Genomic DNA, 16,894 nt, shown 5'->3' with positions numbered 1-16,894 from the left:
ATATGTACAATGTTGTTAGATATAGTCGGATTATTTTTAATAATCTGATAGGTCATTAATTATGTTTGTGTTCAGAAGGCAGAAGTTCAGAAGGCATAGCAAATATCATTTTTGCTCATGACTCAATGTAATTTGTGAAGTTCGATCTTACACTGTGCATACCTTGAAGTAAGGTGCCAGATCATGGAAGTCCATGTGTTTGAATAGAATATCCATGTGGAGTCTGGATGATAAATGGATTCTTTTCAGCTACTTACACTGTGGGCTGATATCAGTAGATATATACTGCACTCATAGTGTGAAGCGTAACACCCAACTTGATTGAGGTTTTGAAAGATCTAGTAATGTATTCTCTGTATGGCATCCTCTCATTCCTGCCTTTAGTAGAAATTACAGGGGAAACACTTAGTGCTGTTTCTCCAGTCCAGAGGTGTTCAAGACAGCTGACAGACAGCAACATACCTAACAGAATTCTGAAGCAGGAGAGATTTTCTACGAGAGGGAATGTTGTCAACTGTGTAGTATTACATTCCTCGAGTCTGTACCATTTTCTTTTTTTTCAGTGTCAGCTTTCTGTATTACATGAGAGAAAGAAGGAGAGAAACAAAGACAAAACAATATAAGGTGATATGGAGGTGGTAGAAAGGGACACAGGGAGAAGACGAAACATGAACAAAAGATAAAATACCTTTAAAAATATAGTGTACCTTCTGGGTCTTTATGCTCTTCTGTTTGCAAAATGTGGATTCTATGGTCCAGAGTCATTGCTCTGGGACATGTCCATGAACATGATGAATGCATAAAATAGCTCAAAATTCTTTTTCTTCTTGTTCCAGATAACAGTGAAACAGAACAGGGATCTCCATCACAGACGTGCACTGCAGTAAACATCAGAGAGGATGTAAAACAGCAGGAAACAGGTTCCCAGTGTTTGATATTTTATTCTATGAAAATGCACTTGTCTGTGCTTGTGTTAAGGCCCAGTGTTTTGTGTGTCTTTCTGTCATGTGTGCTATGGAACTGAGGATGTATACATAGAAATTAATCATACATGAAAACACGTACTGCTTGTGTACTCTTGAGTGCTGTAAGTTGAATACTTCGACAACAACTACTATACATGTCTGAAAATAATTACATTTATCAAAAGATGTCTCATCTCTGCTTTTGCTAGAATTTATCTCTTGTTTTATTCCACTTATACATTTCTACTTGAACTTCTTCATCTTTTTTACTTCCTTATTCCCTAATGTGCCTTTTGGAGACTTTAACGTCTTGCGATAAGTTTCCATCTCACAGAGCCCCAAGCTTGTATTTATTTCAGTCTGTGTTCAATGATAGCATTTGAAGTTTAGTCAGTTCTGATGTACTGATAAGCTTTTTTCCATACTTTTTGTGGAAGTTCTTATTTTGTAGTGGGTATTTTCTTTTCATATTTAAGGTACTGTGCTGCTTTTCAATTGTGGGCATGCATTTTCCAGATGGAGACAACTATGATGTACTTTCTAACATTTTCCTCTATCCAGAGCTTCAAGAGAAGCTGAAAAACATCCACCCATATGAGTTTTTAGTAGATATTTTTCTGTGTATCCTCCTAGAACTTCTCCTTCCCATTTTGCTAGGTAGTTGAAGAATTTGTTTTTAAGGCCTTTTCTTCACATACTTCAGGGTCTCTGCTTTGGAATAAGTACTGTCATATTTAAGTGCTACAAAGCGCCTATGCAGCTGGCTTTATTTTTATTAATATTTATGGGCTCTGTTTAGATGCTATGACACTGAGGCTGTAAATCACTTTAAATTCTTACGGAAAGTCCTTGTGACTTCAGAACTTAATCTTTTAATGAAGACTCTAGTCTTTGTTTCCGGTGATCATTCAGACCTAAAGAGTTTGTTTGATTGCTTGCCTGTATGCACATTGTGGGCTGAGAACCTTGAATGTATAGAGTTCCATTGAATTTGCTGTACTATTTAATCTAAGTACTGCCTCTTGTTTGTCTGTTTCTTTGTTTACGTCCTGCCTTAGAATCTAAACATTTTGCATGAGGAAGAAATAAGCAGGAGAAAATAATTCCCATTTTTTCAGCTTGGAGATAAACATTCAGTCAGTTTAAGAGCTGCTGCATTGTTCTGTCTTTTTCTTAGCATCAAGATTATTTTCTCCTCCTTTCATTCCAGTAGTGATTTCATTGTTGCTCTTTATTATTACTTTTTACTAATTAATTAATCTTTGTTAATTTAGCTAGTTACTTCTCTTTATCTGGGTGGTCCTAAGTGAATGTAATGAAAAAAAAAAAAGCTGCCACATGTTCTTTCACTGCCTTCTAGGGCCTGCTCATTTAAAAGATCTTCAAAAGTCATGCTTATAGGCCCAGATTTTGTTTGAAAACTTCTTCCTTGGTTACTCTCTATAAAATGTAGGGTCTGTCCAAAAGGAACTGGATTCAGTATTGTGTTTGTAAACATTTTAGCCATTCCACTGAATCAATCTGATTAGCCGACATAAAGTCTGACTTAACAAATGTTTGAGGCATGTAAATAACTTTCATTTACTTTGTGCCTGCTTATCTTTCTGAACACTGAGGTTAATTTAAATGTTTCCTTTCTTCCCAGCCATTTAAGCCAAATGTTTTTGTTGAACTTCATCTTTCAAACTACAGTTAGTTTTGGTGCAAGTTGTGCAAGTTGCAAGTAATTTGCATCTGTTCTGTAAGCTTTCTGTTAGGCAAGCCCAAAGTCAGTGAGACAAAACCTGTCAAGTGTTCAGTCATATTTAGGAGTGTGCTGGCATCATGGATTGATCGTGCAGTCTTGCATTGTGTATCATACCAGTGACAGAAATAAACAGAAGATTTTAGTTTTTGTCGTAGTAATCTCAGACATAACTTCTAGATTTCCAGCTGAGTGCTACAGAAGAAGCAGTTATGAAGGCAAAATGGCAGAGGATAATGGGGTCAAATTATGAAATAGTGGTAAGTAAACTGCAATTGTTATTAACTGTCCTTGAATCTGTGCACCTGTTATGTTTGCATACAAATATGTGTATAATCCATTCCTTTATAAAAAAAGTTACACGTGTCCCTTAATCTGTAGTGATGTTTTTTTTGTTTTGGGGGTAAATTTTATATGTATATGTATATAGATAGATAGATAGATAGATAGATAGATAGATAGATAGATAGATAGATAGATAGATAGATATAGTGATGTTGGCAGAATACTGCTTTTGTTTAACCTGACAGGAGACTGAATACCACGCAGTAGTTGACCTGTACCCATCTGCCCCCTTCCCAGTAGAATGCGGGAGAGAACTGAAAAAACAATGTAGAACTCATGGATTGAGGGGGGATAAAACAAACAAAATAAACCTCAAAAAACTATTTAGCAAGATAGAGAAAAGAATAATAATTATGACAGTTATGTAAATGTATATAACAAGGGTTGTGCAAGCAATTGCTCACCACCAATGCCCATCTAGCCCCCAAGCAACAGAAGAGTTATGAACTCCCACTCCCTTCAAAACTCCTTCTGCATGAAACCATGCAGTATGAAATACTGCTTTGGCCAGTTTAAGTCAGCTATCCTAATTCTATTCCTTCCCAACTCCTTCGGCTGCTTCCTAAAGATGGCCTTGGCTCTATACAGTGCTGCTTAGCAAACTGTAAACATTGGTGTGTTATCAGCATTGTTTTTCTCCTAGAACTGAAAGATAGCATCATACCAGACACTGAAGAAAACAGTTTCGTCTCAGCTGAAACTAAGACAAATAATCTTAGGTTATGATGGATATTGTTTCACACATTTTCTCCTTCATGAGAGTAAGGTGTGTTAGGCAAAAAACAGTGTTCAAGGTGAACTTCACTGCTCTGTTGAGAGGCCAAAATTCAAACTAGATCTTCAGCTCTCCTATCCAGTTCTTTATACTGAATGAATTGTTCAGTGTAATGATAGAAATAATGCCTAGGACATTTGTTGCACATGCAGGTGGAATGCAGTGTCTGAGTTCAGAATTTTACCAATTTGGTGTATAATTTTGAAGTAGTTTCTTCAGAGGTATGTACAATTAGATACATTGTTGTTGTATACATTTCCCACTTGCATGTGCTGAAGATTACTTCAGCATAAGATTACTTCAACATAAAGCTGCAGTTTCTACTGCAAGACTCTCAATTGATGCAAGCATTTTTTCCTCTTATTATACAAATGTAAATTTGAGTATGCAGAGCCTCTTCCTGTTTTGCATGAATCACACTGAATTGGATTGTGTTTCAATTTGTATTCTCTTTTGTTTTTTTCTTCTTAGTTTTGCCTCAGAGTCTGATTCACTGCATAAAGGCAGGTTAAAGAATGGGTCTGTGGTGCTCACTTCTTATCCATGCAAGGCAATATAGTAATTTTATGCCAAATAGCTTTTTTTCTTTCAAGGTTCCTGGATTTACACTCTGTGAATCCATCATGATTGTTTGATTTTTACAGTAGTATAGTAGCTTGTGATTACATAAACTTCACTGAATGTGGTCTATAGATTTTAATTTCAAACGCGTGGACTTTCTTTTACCCTCCCAGTGCCTTCGTTGTATTGGAAAGCTTAAGTTGGATTCTTTCTTTTAATCTGTTGCTGCTGTTTTTCAACATTGTTGTTGAAAGACCTGAACTGAGATGTATACATGTTTTTGCAGTCTAAAAATCTACATTAAAAATTGCAATATTTCTAGGTTCTCTTTTCTGAAGTAACGATTTCCCTGTATGTGAACTGCATCTGAAGGTTATGGATATGGTTACAAATGTGTCCAAAGCACCCTTTTCGTTTTTTAATCTCTTAGGTTGCTGTGGTTAGCAAATTCAGTGAAAGCAGTGGGCTAGGAATAAGCCTTGAAGCTACAGTGGGACATCATTTCATCAGATCAATCTTACCAGAGGGGCCAGTTGGACGGAGTGGCAAGCTGTTCAGTGGTGATGAGCTTCTGGAAGTAAGAACAACATGTATTTTTTCTTGGTCTTCTTCTAGTAGGATTTTTGAGAAGTGATTTGCTTCTCAGTGGTTACAGTTTTGGGAATGTAGCATATCTAAACCTCATACCATCCATAACCGGAATTGTTTCAGCAGTCACTTCATAGGTACTTAGGCATTTTTATGTGACTACATGTGCTTAGTTGCATATCTCAGCTCATAGCTGATTTTTCCAGATAAAATTGAAGACCATGAAAGAAGAATATCTAGCAAAAGCATTGAAGTTTACTAGAAATATCCCTTACAGTAAAGGGAGTAAAACAGTGGTTTGTTTCCTTTTCTAAATTACTTTCTTAGAATGAAGATGTGCGTTTGCTTTGCACGGCTCAGAGAAATCAACATAATCCATATGTTTTCATGGTTAATGTACCTGTTTCCATGAAAGTCAGCTAGTATTGTTTGTTTTCATATTTGTGTATTCCATGCTTTAGTCAGGGATTCTATGAAGTGACAGACTATGCAGTATTTGTAAGATGGCACAATCCCACAATTTATGAGCCTCTTCAGCTCAAAACTTATCTTGGTGGCTTGTTCTGAGCTCCAGATTGAGTAGAGTTGGAGGGATGAAAATCTTCAAGCTTTTTGTAAAAAATAAATAAATAATAATAATGATTAGATAATTAATTTATTTTCTGTTTTTTTTTTTTTTTTTTTCCCCCCTCATGTTTGTTCATTGTACTTCTACTAAAAAACTGTCCATTCTTCATTTCTTGAGGTAAATGAGATCTCTTTGCTTGGAGAAAATCACAAGGATGTGGTCAATATCTTGAAAGAACTGCCAATTAAAGTGACAATGGTGTGCTGCCGTCCAGTGGCTCCCTCTGTCAGTCACACTGAAGTACTGGAGAGTTTAAGTCTATCTGAGGTCCAGCTCACAGAAAAGGTATTTAAAAAAAGAAAAAGTCTACAGGTAGGCTTTTTTAGAGTGACTATATTTCAGCTGGTTTTGAACTTAACACAACTTCTGGGTTGTGCTGAGTAGAAATGAATGTGCACTTTATGGCTGGCCAGCTTCTGTTGCTCATAAGTTAAAAGCTCCAGATAACCTCATGTGGTAAAAATGTAGAAATGGTGTTGGATATAACAAAACAACAGTATTTATACGAAAGAAAGACACAATTCTAACTTCTGGATAAGTCAAAACATTCAGCTGATTTCTCCAAATCTTAGTTGTGAAATCAAATATTCTCACTCAGTGCAGCTGTCTTTTGGTTGGAGCATATTTATAGGCATACCATTTGATAACATATATTTTCTTTGTATTTGAGCACATAGATACTAACAAGATTTTCTGAAGTATTTTTTCTGACAGAAATTCCAATTTGTAAATAATTTGACCAAGGAGTCCTGTCATACATTTGCAGCATCGAGAATTTGCTTCAAAAGCATTAATTCTGTGCTAGACTTAGTCAGACTTGTTTTCTCACTCTGTGGAATGTTTGCGCTTTCACATTGTTTTGAGAAACGTTATTTTGTCTTTCTCTGTGAATGTTTTCAGCAATTTCACTGATGTTTAATGTTCACCGTGTTTTCAGGAGCATATAAATCTTGGATTCCTTGGCTCTTCGAACACAGAAGCTTTGGAAATTTCTACAGCTCAGAGTATGGATGAGGTGCAGAGCTCTTCTTTCACAATGTGGGAAGCAGAAGTACAACATGTTGAACTGGAGAAAGGAAGTACGGGACTTGGATTTAGCATACTGGACTACCAGGTAATTTTAATTCCTTTTTGTTTGAGTAGGAAACGAAATACTTGGTATCATTTGGGTCTCAAAGTATGATATAAATAAGTATTTTAATGGTAAATGTTAATGGAAACCAATACAGTAGAGCTAAATTGATGTCACTGCTGGCAAGCATCTTAACAGCTAGACAACTTATTTCTTTTGCTGTATTACAACTAATGATGGAATTCATCTTACTAAGTCTGGGAAAAGAATCTTTTCCAACAAGCTGGTCAAAATAACAAGAGCTTTTAATTTGAAAAATAATTACAGCTTTGAATAACAGGGAGTTGCCAGGGCCTGCTGAGGAATTAGGAATCAGCAAGGTAATGTGTAAAGTGCCTGAAATGAGTTGGGATGCGTACATCTAAAGAGGAAACAGTCAGTAGTCCAGCTGAAGTGCCTCTATATCAATGCATGTGGCATGGGTGAAGAATGGGAGGAATTTGAAATTGCTCTGTAGTTAGAACGCTGTGATCTAATCATGATCACTGGAAGTTGGTGAAGTGGATCACATGACAGGAGCACTGTTTTCAATGGCTATAAACAGTTCAGGATAGGCAAGGAAGGAAAGGTGGGGGTTTTTACTCTCTGTGTTAAAAATTGATTGACTACACAGAGCTGACTTCAAAAAACAGATGTGAGCATGTGGAGAAGCTATGGGGTAAATATCAGGGCCAAATCCAAACAAGGAAACCTCATAGCTGGTGTTGCAAGCTGCCTTGTCAAGGGGAACCTGTTGATGAAATGTACTTACTCAGTTGCAGGAGGCATTGTGTTTGCAGGTTCTGATCCTGCTGTGGTACCTCAGTCACCCTGATAGCTGGTTGTGCTGCTTTTTCAGCAGATGTTAAGAAGTCCAGGAGACTCTTGGATAGCTTCTTAAGCCTAGCAATATATAGCCCAATCAGGAGAGTAGCACTACTAAATCTGATTCTTACCAATGCAGATGAAATAGAGAGGTCGAGATAGGTAGCTATTTGGGCTGCAGCAATCATGATGTTGTGGAATTCATGATCTGGAGGGATATGGGCCAGGCGAAGAGTAAAATAAGACCTTGAATTTTAGGACCGAATTTCCATCTTCCTAAAAAGGCAGTTGATAGGACTCCCTGGGAAATGAACTGCTCTCAGGGATAAAGGAGAACAGGACAGGCAGCTCCCTATGAAAAGGAGGTCTTAATCCTCATGTGTAGGAAATGCATAGGAGAACAAACTAAGTCTTCCTGGCCTTCTTCACAGTCTCTTTTGAAACGTTATTGTGGCTTTTCTCAGTGTAAAGGGAATTTGTAAGAAAAATAGAGAAAGACTTTTTACCAGGACATACACTGAAAGGGGCTACAGTTCCAGTGTGAAAACTGGAAGAAGGTGGAACTAGATTGACTGTGAGGGAAGAAATTTTTCATAAGAGTGCAAAGACTCTGGAACAAGCTGCCCAAAGAAGTTGTGGATACCTCATAATTGCGAGTGTGAAAAGTCAGGTTTGATGGGGCTTTGGCCAACTTGTTCCAATGGAAAAAGTCCCTGCTAGGGAGTAGAATTAGGTGGTTTTTAAAAGTCCTTTCCAACCCAAACCATTGTATGATATTATGATTTTACAGGTTCTAATGGTAATGATTTATCCTAAAAAATAAATGAGTAAATTACTAGCATCTTGAGAAAGCTGATCCTCTGATATGCCTCAGTTGTGGTGATTTACACATTTTTGAATATTCAGGCATCTTGCTTTGAATTTTGCATCTGCAGTGAGGGTGCCCTTGCTTAGAGCAAGATCCAATAAAGGACTTAAATGCTTAAAGCAGGATTTACTAAAATACAGGACAGTAATTCTGAAATCCCATACTTAGCTGCTGTCTATCTAGGATGTGCCTAGATGTCCTCATTAATTTTGTGTTTGACTTCAAAATTCCAAGTCATCTCAAGCTGTGATTTTTGTTGTGTCCCTCTATCAGAACACCTGTGTGCCTGTCTCCTGTTTGCATTTGGTCAGGTTCCAACAAATGCCTTGCCTCTGCTTCCAGTTGTCACAGTGAATATTTTTTAATTTCTCAGCAAAGTTAAGTAACTTTTCTTTGGGTCAGTGTAGGCTTTTGCCAGAGTATTTGATGGTCTAACAGGTCTCTGAGGAATTCTGTCCTTAAGGAAAAGGACAATGTGAGATCACTTGTAGGTTGAAGTTACTTGTACAGTGCACTGCTTAGAAATAATCTATGCCTCATAAATATTTTGTATTTGCATGCAGGTAAACGTGAAGAACAGAGGAATTTTGTTAATTTGAAATATATAGGAATTTTTGAATATCTATGTATACGGAGGTTATGGTTTAGTGTGTTACTCTTAATGCTCTGCAGCGAGGCTCCGTAGCTGAGCTTGAGTATGTGGAATCCATATCAGCATAAAGTAAAACATGCTTTTGCTTCAGCCTCTTCTGCAGTACAGGCACAAGCTGTGATTGTCAGTGTGGTTATTTAAAGCACTGAGTTTTTTAAAGACTGTTGGAAATACCTTAATTTGTATGTATTTTGTGTGTATGAGTTGTATTATATCATGCAGGACTACATAGCTTTCTGAATCTTGCTTACCTTTGCTTTTGTCAATTTTACAATAGCTGTGATTTATCCTGTGTTCTCACCTGTGAGATGAGGTTAAAACACTTCAGTTTGTCAGTGAAGGTTCTGTTTCCACCTGATAGTGTGATCAACAAACTAAATTTGCAGTGAGGTTTCTGCTTATATTTTGCTTTCTCCATTAAATTTTTTTAAAGTAAAAATTCAATGAACGTTGACTTTAATCAGGGCTGTGTTTGTACTAATATATTTATCATGTTTTATATACTGGCAGGCTTTTGAGAAAGCTTACATCATTCTTTACCCCAGGAAGGACTTGAGGGATGTAAGAATAACATACAATGGGACATTTTCTTGTTTGATTTTCATGAAATATGACGTGCAGTGTCATCCCAAATTGCATTATAGATGGTCTTTAAAATGTAGGCAAATCTGTCAGTGTTCAAGTCCAAACATAATATCTACCGTATATCATCTTGTGAAGTATTTAATTACCACGCAATATTTTACTTACTGCATTAATTGCCCCAAGTTATCAAGGGTGGTCTTAGCTTCCTTCCCTCCAGGCCATCCCCACCTCCACCCTTCATTTTTCTCTCTCACCTTTGCTTTCATCACGTTCTAAATCCTGCAGTTTTGGATGCTGCTTTTATGGTGTGCATCCTTTTTGGCCTGGGCATTTTGGCATGGAAAATTACTGCAGTTGCTTGCCAGTTTGCAGGTATTTTCTTTTCTCTTTACTATCAGTAAAGCTTGTACAATCTTACATTTCTCATATTTTTCTGTGCCTGCAAGTGAATTGTTTTGGAAACAGTGGATGTTGTCTACATAGCAGTGCAAGCCATTCACCTTGACTGCAGTGAGGCTTTTGATACTGTCTTCCACAACATTCTGGTATCAAAGCTAAGACAGCATGGGATAGATGAGTGTGGGTTGAGAAATGAACTCTTTGATCTCTAGGTGTCTAGACATCCCTTCCAACCCCTACAATTCTGTGATTCTACCAAGTTTTAACAGCTACTTGTGATCCTTGTCAATATAGCTGATGCATATTTCTGCACCTGTTTTAGATGTTATAACAGAATCATACTTTCCCATTCTTAGAGTTTGATGTTAGTTTATTTGTAGAACACCAGTGTGCTGGAGGATGGGATTTTTAATGAAGTCTGTGGGGCTTTTAATGTTTTTTTGTTTTGTTTTGTTTTTTGTTTTTTATTTTTTGGAAAGAGAACTTCACTTTGTTTTAGGCATGCACCAGCACTTTACTCTTTAGAAATGCTTTCTCAGCTGTGTGATCTGGTGCAATGAAATACAGGGTGGCTATTGAAATGAGCCCTTTGTTCTACTAAGGAGCATAAGTGAACATTTTCTCAGTTGGCTCTATATGGCTGTATTCAGAAACAGCAAAGTATAAGAGAGGACAGAGTCTGCACAGTGTTATTGCAGTAGGAATCATTTGCATTTTTAGGTTTGATTACTTACTGCAGTGCAGGCTGTACTTTGTAATGGAGATTTGTGATGAAATGGCACCTAGAAAAGAGTAATAGTTTTCATAATTAAGAATGGAAAGTAGTAGGAAGCATAAGTAAGTGGGGAGGGTGGACAGGGGTCTGTGCCTCTGCAGGAGGTTCATCTGGAGCAGAGCTGTGTTGGGGGTCATGAAAAGAAAGTGCATAAGAATTGTCTTACCAATACAGAAAGGATTAAATAAAATGAAATGTCTTTCTTCTTTCTTACTTAAATAGGATCCTGCCGACCCTTCAAAAACTATAATTCTAATTCGCTCGTTAGTTCCTGGTGGTGTGGCTGAGCAAGATGGCAGACTTTCTCCTGGAGATCGGCTTATGTTTGTCAATGATACCTGCTTGGAAAATGGCAGCCTGGAAGAAGCAGTACAAGCACTGAAAGGAGCCCCAGCAGGAACAGTTAAAATAGGGGTTGCCAAACCTCTGCCTGTAAGAATTTGGAAATTTTATGGGTTACTTTTCCTGTCATTTAAGCTGCTACATGATGATCCTGATTTCAGTATGTGCTTTGTGTGCTTTGGGATGCATCCAGGTGACACACAAAAAAAGATGGAGATTCCTGTTACTTCCTGCATTTAGGACTGGCCTGTGTAGTTTATGGCTGGTATGATGATGCAGAACCTAATATGTGGGTCTCCTAGCTGAGAAAACAGTGATGCATCTTGTGACCAGCACAGTCTTTTTAGGCTGCTGTTTTCTAAACATAATTTTTAGTTACTAGGTTTTCTAAATGTGTGATGACTCAATGTCACTTTATGTTGTTTTCTGGAATTTGGCTACTGTACTTCTTCACAAGTTTTGGTCTACTACAGGTATAGTCTTTGTATAGAGGCAGCGTGCTTTGTATAAAGAAAGATGAATACTTTTCAGATGCTTTAGAGCCTACTGGATATTTTGGTACAAGTATAAATAATCCTGCTATTGATTTTGAAAAGTGGTCCCTAGGAGTTTGAAGAGTGAGATTTAATAATTGCCTTTAGCCATTCTGAGGCAAAAATACCTAATGAGTTTTTAGAGGAGATGATTAACCTTAAGATTTAGATTGTGTTATCTTTTTCAGTGGTAAAAAGGATTATATGTAGGAGACCTAGGTTTATGAAGGCAGCATGTCAGTAAGAATGCTGTGCAATTATACATCCATACATTTACTTTTTGTCCAGCTAGTAGACCTAATTTTTCCTCCATATGTAAGTCTTCATATCCTTTGAGATCTGAGGTGTCACATTTTACATATGAAGGACAAACTGGAGGACTGCCGGGACAGTAAACATCTAGTTCTGGGTTATGTAAGGATAACAAAAGCCTGGTACTTCCTAAACTCTGTTGACAGTGGCATCTCAGGTCATTAAATTAAAAAACTACTGTATCTTCCTGAATTATCTATAGTAAACTCATCTAATGTGGACAAGTGTCTTTGATGTGTTGAATTCAAATCAGAAGAATGGCATTGATTTTATGCCACTGTATTTGTAAGTGTAAGTGCAGTCTTTGTGGTTATTTCTTACTTTTTACATAATAATAATATTGTAATCTCTGTGGCTGCAGATACCAAATTTTCATCTACCTGACACTATAATTGTGGTCGAAATTGCTCTTTGATGCACGTGGTATTCATTTGCATCTCTAAACTCCCTTTCATAATCCACTCTGCACACTTTGTTTCCTGGCCACTCATCCAACTCAGAGCTTCGTTCTTTCTGCAGCTTTCACCAGAAGAAGGCTGTGTCTCTGCTAAGGAAGACTGCTTTTTCTACTCTACCCAGTCACTTGAGGAGGAGGGGCCAGCTGATGCAGCCCTCTTCCATGCTGAGCTGGCTTTGGTTAGTGGCCCAACTTTCCAAAGATTTCTAAAGCCTTTGCATTTTGTAATGGAAAGGATTGTTTTATCACTGTTTATGCTTACCTTTTAGTGTTTACTATCACCACATTACTCATCCGCAGTAGTTGGGATAGATGTCCATATGGTAGAAATGGGTGTCTGGAGATTTTGTTTGTTTTCATTAGTTGTGAGTCTAGCTAGTGATCTCTCAGTAGCTGGAAAAAAAGTGGAAGAATTTTACTGATACTTTCATAAAAGTATAGCTACACGTTTGTCCTTATGTCCACTGAGCATTCCTTTTAAAAATCTTAGCTTGTGTCAAGAAATGTTCATGTGCTTGTTTTGTAAATAAATTTCTGGGGAACGCTCTTTTTACACGTAAGTCAGACGTACAAGGAGGAATGCTCGTATTTCAAAGTTATCAATATTTTCTCTTAACAGTATTCTTAAGACTTCAGGATCAATCAGTGATTATGAGATTTGCAAGATCAAAAGATATTGTACAAAGAACGCAGCCCACTTGAGCATTTGGTTATTTACATAGTCCAGAAGTTACTAGAAAGGACTGAGATATAAAGGTTAAAAGAAATAAGTCTCTGTAACAATCCCTCACTGTGGCCTCAGAGTCCCCTTCCCCCTCCCCCACCATGCCCCCCTGAAAAAAACAAACCCAAACAGTACAACCATTTGATTCATATTAAAATAATAAAAATAGAGCTGAAGAATAATGAAACATGACAAATATATCAACTGACTGTCAAATATGCAAAGTTGAAAATTAAACATACAGCACCAGGTATGAGGATGTTTGCAGAGTTCAGTCAGAAGGATTTGTTTTTCATAGCTACATCTATATAACTATCTAGTCTTTCAGTTTATTGCACAATCCTTATTTTGGACTTAACTTCAGCATGACTAACGTGTGTTCTTCAGAAGATGCACTGAGAGTAAATTACATTGAAGAGCTAGTTTGACCTATATGTTACTATGAGACAAAAAGAGACAAAAACCAAATTGTTTATACCCAAAAAAAGAATTAATCTGTTGAAATCACAGCAGATTTTTGCTATTGTTGTTGCTTATCTGAGAATTAATTAGTGGCATGATTAATCACAGCAGCTGAAAAGCAACACTTAGGTTCCATCTCTGCAGATTATGCCCTTAACCGCTTCATATAAGTTGACAGTATGGCTGTAGTTCTGAACTCACTACATTTTTGTTGCCATACTGTGTTTACTTGGACCTTTTAATAAGCAAAAAACTGTTTGTGAAGCGCCATGGTTAGAGTTGTTTAAGACACAGTTTTATTCTTGTATTTGAAAATCTGAGTCTCTAAATGTGTTGCATTTAAGAAAGAAATGTGTTTCAAGGTGAAAAGGAGTACCCTTGTTTGGAACTCTTAAAATCTTCTTTCATATTTAAGATGGGAGAAATGTCCGTGTTCACCTTCTTGTGGAATGTGAAAGAAATAAATATTTTGGAGAAAAAAAAAAAGAAAAAAAAAAGTTATTTAAGTTGGATTTAAGAAATGTTTTTGGAAAGCATTGCAGCTTCCAGAGGATTACTTATGTACCCTTTTATAAGCAACCAAGCCTGTAAAATAAGATGGGGGAAGCATTACTTATGTGGCTGTAAGTAAAGATGGTTATTTTTATAGTGCTACTTCTTGTAAAACAAAGTAACAATTAAAAACAAAACAAAAAAAGGAAGTCCCAAATAAATCCAAATATTTACACCAACATACAGCAGTTCTAACACCTCATGTTTCTTTTCGGAGGCAGTGTTCAGTTTCAGTCCTGCAATTTATTCCAGTTTAGACTCTAGTTCTAGATCAGGTATTCCTTATAATCTCTGAAGATGGGTTGATGTCTGTTGTTACTAGAAGTAGAAATTTTTCTTACTGTGATGTGCAAATGTAACTTCATTGTAAATCAGAGAGGGGAAAAAAGGGGCTAACAGTCAGTAAGTAGTGACCAACGTGCATGTGTTTGGGGCTTATGTGGTGCGAAGGTTACAGATTGCCTGGCTGATTAAATTGCTTCTGTTGTTAGGTGAACTCCAGTGGAGCTGGTCTAGCTGTTGAGCCCATCTTTGAATCTCAGTTTGCTACAGAGAATTTGAGATTCCCGACTTCGACTTCACTTTCACCTGCAACCTTCTGTAGTGAGGATTTCAACATCAGCTTCCCTTTTTTATCATCAACTCCCAAGGTAAAAAGGAGAATGGTTTTTTCTTGCTTACAAGTGTGGAAAGCCTCTGTGTTACTAAATGTGAATGCTTCGTGTTGTTCCAGTTCCACTTGCACCAACATTTGTTATAAGTCTTAAGTGTGGCTTTTTTCAAGATAGTGTTTGAGTCTGTTGGTGTAAACTGTATGGGAGAGAAGCAGCTGGAAGATTGAAAACTTGGGCTGTGCTTTGTATAACCAGATAAAGTACTGTGAGATGTTTTTAATGTTAAAGCTGCAGTCGTCAGTCTTCTGCAGAAATCTAATCGGTATTTTTTCAGTACATATTAAAGAGGGATAATATAAAATATTTGGATAATTCTACAGTACTTTAGGTATGGAAAGATTAAATTTTTGTCCTACGCTTTGCTTTTTCACTGCCTAATAGTTAGATATTTACTAATTAACTCACAGTGTTCGCGAATGAATTATTTTACTGCATTTAAATCTGTAGCATAACAAATCTCTAATTGCTAATCATTTATATTTTAACTTAATAAATGAAGTTAAATTTCTTAAGACTATTACTATCTTTATTCCTGTTGGTCACGTACCCATGTGGTTGTATCACAATCTGCTTTATTTCTCTTAGTTGCGATTTGTTCTTCCTTTTCTTTTCAATCTGTAGTTTTATTTCTGGAATCCAGAGGCTTTTGAGTAATTTCTCTTAGAAATGATGGTCTTTGAAAGCAGTGTTGTAGGAATTTCTTCTAGGTTTTGCGGTCAGTGGTCTTGGGCAGAGTAGCTTCTGCTTTTACCTTCATGCCACAGCTAAAGTATCTTCCTTTATCCCGTATCCCTGAGTATATTCATTCTTTACAACACTCTGATTGAAAAGCTAAATTCATCTTCTAATGGCTTCTCCCCGTCTACAGAAAAGCACATCTCTGCTGTGCCACTGAGGCAGATTGCGTTGTTAACCCTGTAATTGTTACTTAAATGGCTTATGCATTTTTCGTGCTGAGAAGCATTTAATGAGATAGGCATTGGGTTTACATAATATATCATATTGAGAGTTTACCAAGTCTGAATTAATTTTTGGTCCATTTCTTTTATTTTTTTTTCTTCTTTTTTTTTTTTTTAAGATTATAGTCCTGAGTTTCCACTCTTCTCTTTGCACTGGTATGAAAAGTTTGACCTCTTCGAGTAACCTTTAATAGTGTTCAGTTATGAAGTACTTCAGAAAGTGAACACAGCAAGGAAATCAATTTATAAAAGAAAAGTTTGGAAGCAGTAAAATCAGTTTAAAAAAAAAAAAAGTGTCATTGGATACTATGATGAATACTGAGATATTTCAGCTATTTATAACTGCAGAGGCAGCTGAAGTTCAGATTATGAATGCCTTTGCCATCAATTTAAAGATAGCTGTCAAAAAATAATTTTAGGTCAAAGTAATTTTCTAGTGAATTCACGTGCAGCTGTTACTGTGAATTCTTGAAATTTTGTTTGTCTTCAAAAATGAAAGCATTGGCTTTTCTTTAAGTGAAATAAATGTTAATGGGTCATATATTGCTGCTTTAATGCACTTACGACTTAAGGAAAAGATGCTGAGGTACCGTCTGAGTCTTTGCAATGAATATACCCCCACTGGTCTAAAAACAGATATGAAACAGAGTTAAAGGTGTATGTGCTTCAGCTGTCTTTTAAGCCTTCTGATTTCATTTAGATAGATTATAGTTCTGGAGTTGTGGTCATCAAAACTAGGAAATTTCATTGATTACATCATGCAGATTAGTAGTACTTAGGTGTTGCTCGGTTACCTTCTCAGATGTTACTTAAACCAGTTGCTTACAGATGATCCATTTTTTATCTGGTCTAGGGATAGAAACAAGCATGTTGGCATTCTGTCAAAGACAAAAATTCCAGGGCTGTGGGGAGAAAAACAATATAAAATATACCCAAATCCTGTGAGTCTTGATTTAACACATTCTGGAAAACAAACTGGAGAACATCAGAGGGACCTCGACAGGCTGGAAAGCTGGGCTTGGGTGAACCTAATGAGGTTCAACACAGCAAAGTGCAAG

At 36.8% G+C, this 16,894-nt stretch overlaps 1 protein-coding gene across 1 annotated transcript in view; it reads left to right on the top strand.

The window, feature by feature from the left end:
* MPDZ (multiple PDZ domain crumbs cell polarity complex component) overlaps window positions 1-16,894 on the top strand; it is a 92,000-nt gene that overhangs the window by 26,711 nt on the left and 48,395 nt on the right. The window contains 8 exon segments of the mRNA XM_032441256.1: window positions 837-920; window positions 2,890-2,969; window positions 4,821-4,967; window positions 5,724-5,891; window positions 6,544-6,720; window positions 11,044-11,253; window positions 12,528-12,644; window positions 14,695-14,853. Coding sequence (XP_032297147.1) covers window positions 837-920; window positions 2,890-2,969; window positions 4,821-4,967; window positions 5,724-5,891; window positions 6,544-6,720; window positions 11,044-11,253; window positions 12,528-12,644; window positions 14,695-14,853 — 1,142 coding nt within the window.

The sequence above is a fragment of the Coturnix japonica genome, chromosome Z (genome assembly GCF_001577835.2).
Source record: "Coturnix japonica isolate 7356 chromosome Z, Coturnix japonica 2.1, whole genome shotgun sequence".
Lineage (NCBI taxonomy): Eukaryota > Metazoa > Chordata > Aves > Galliformes > Phasianidae > Coturnix > Coturnix japonica.
Note: the sequence above shows the minus strand (reverse complement) of the source record. Positions and strands in the feature narration are given on the sequence as shown.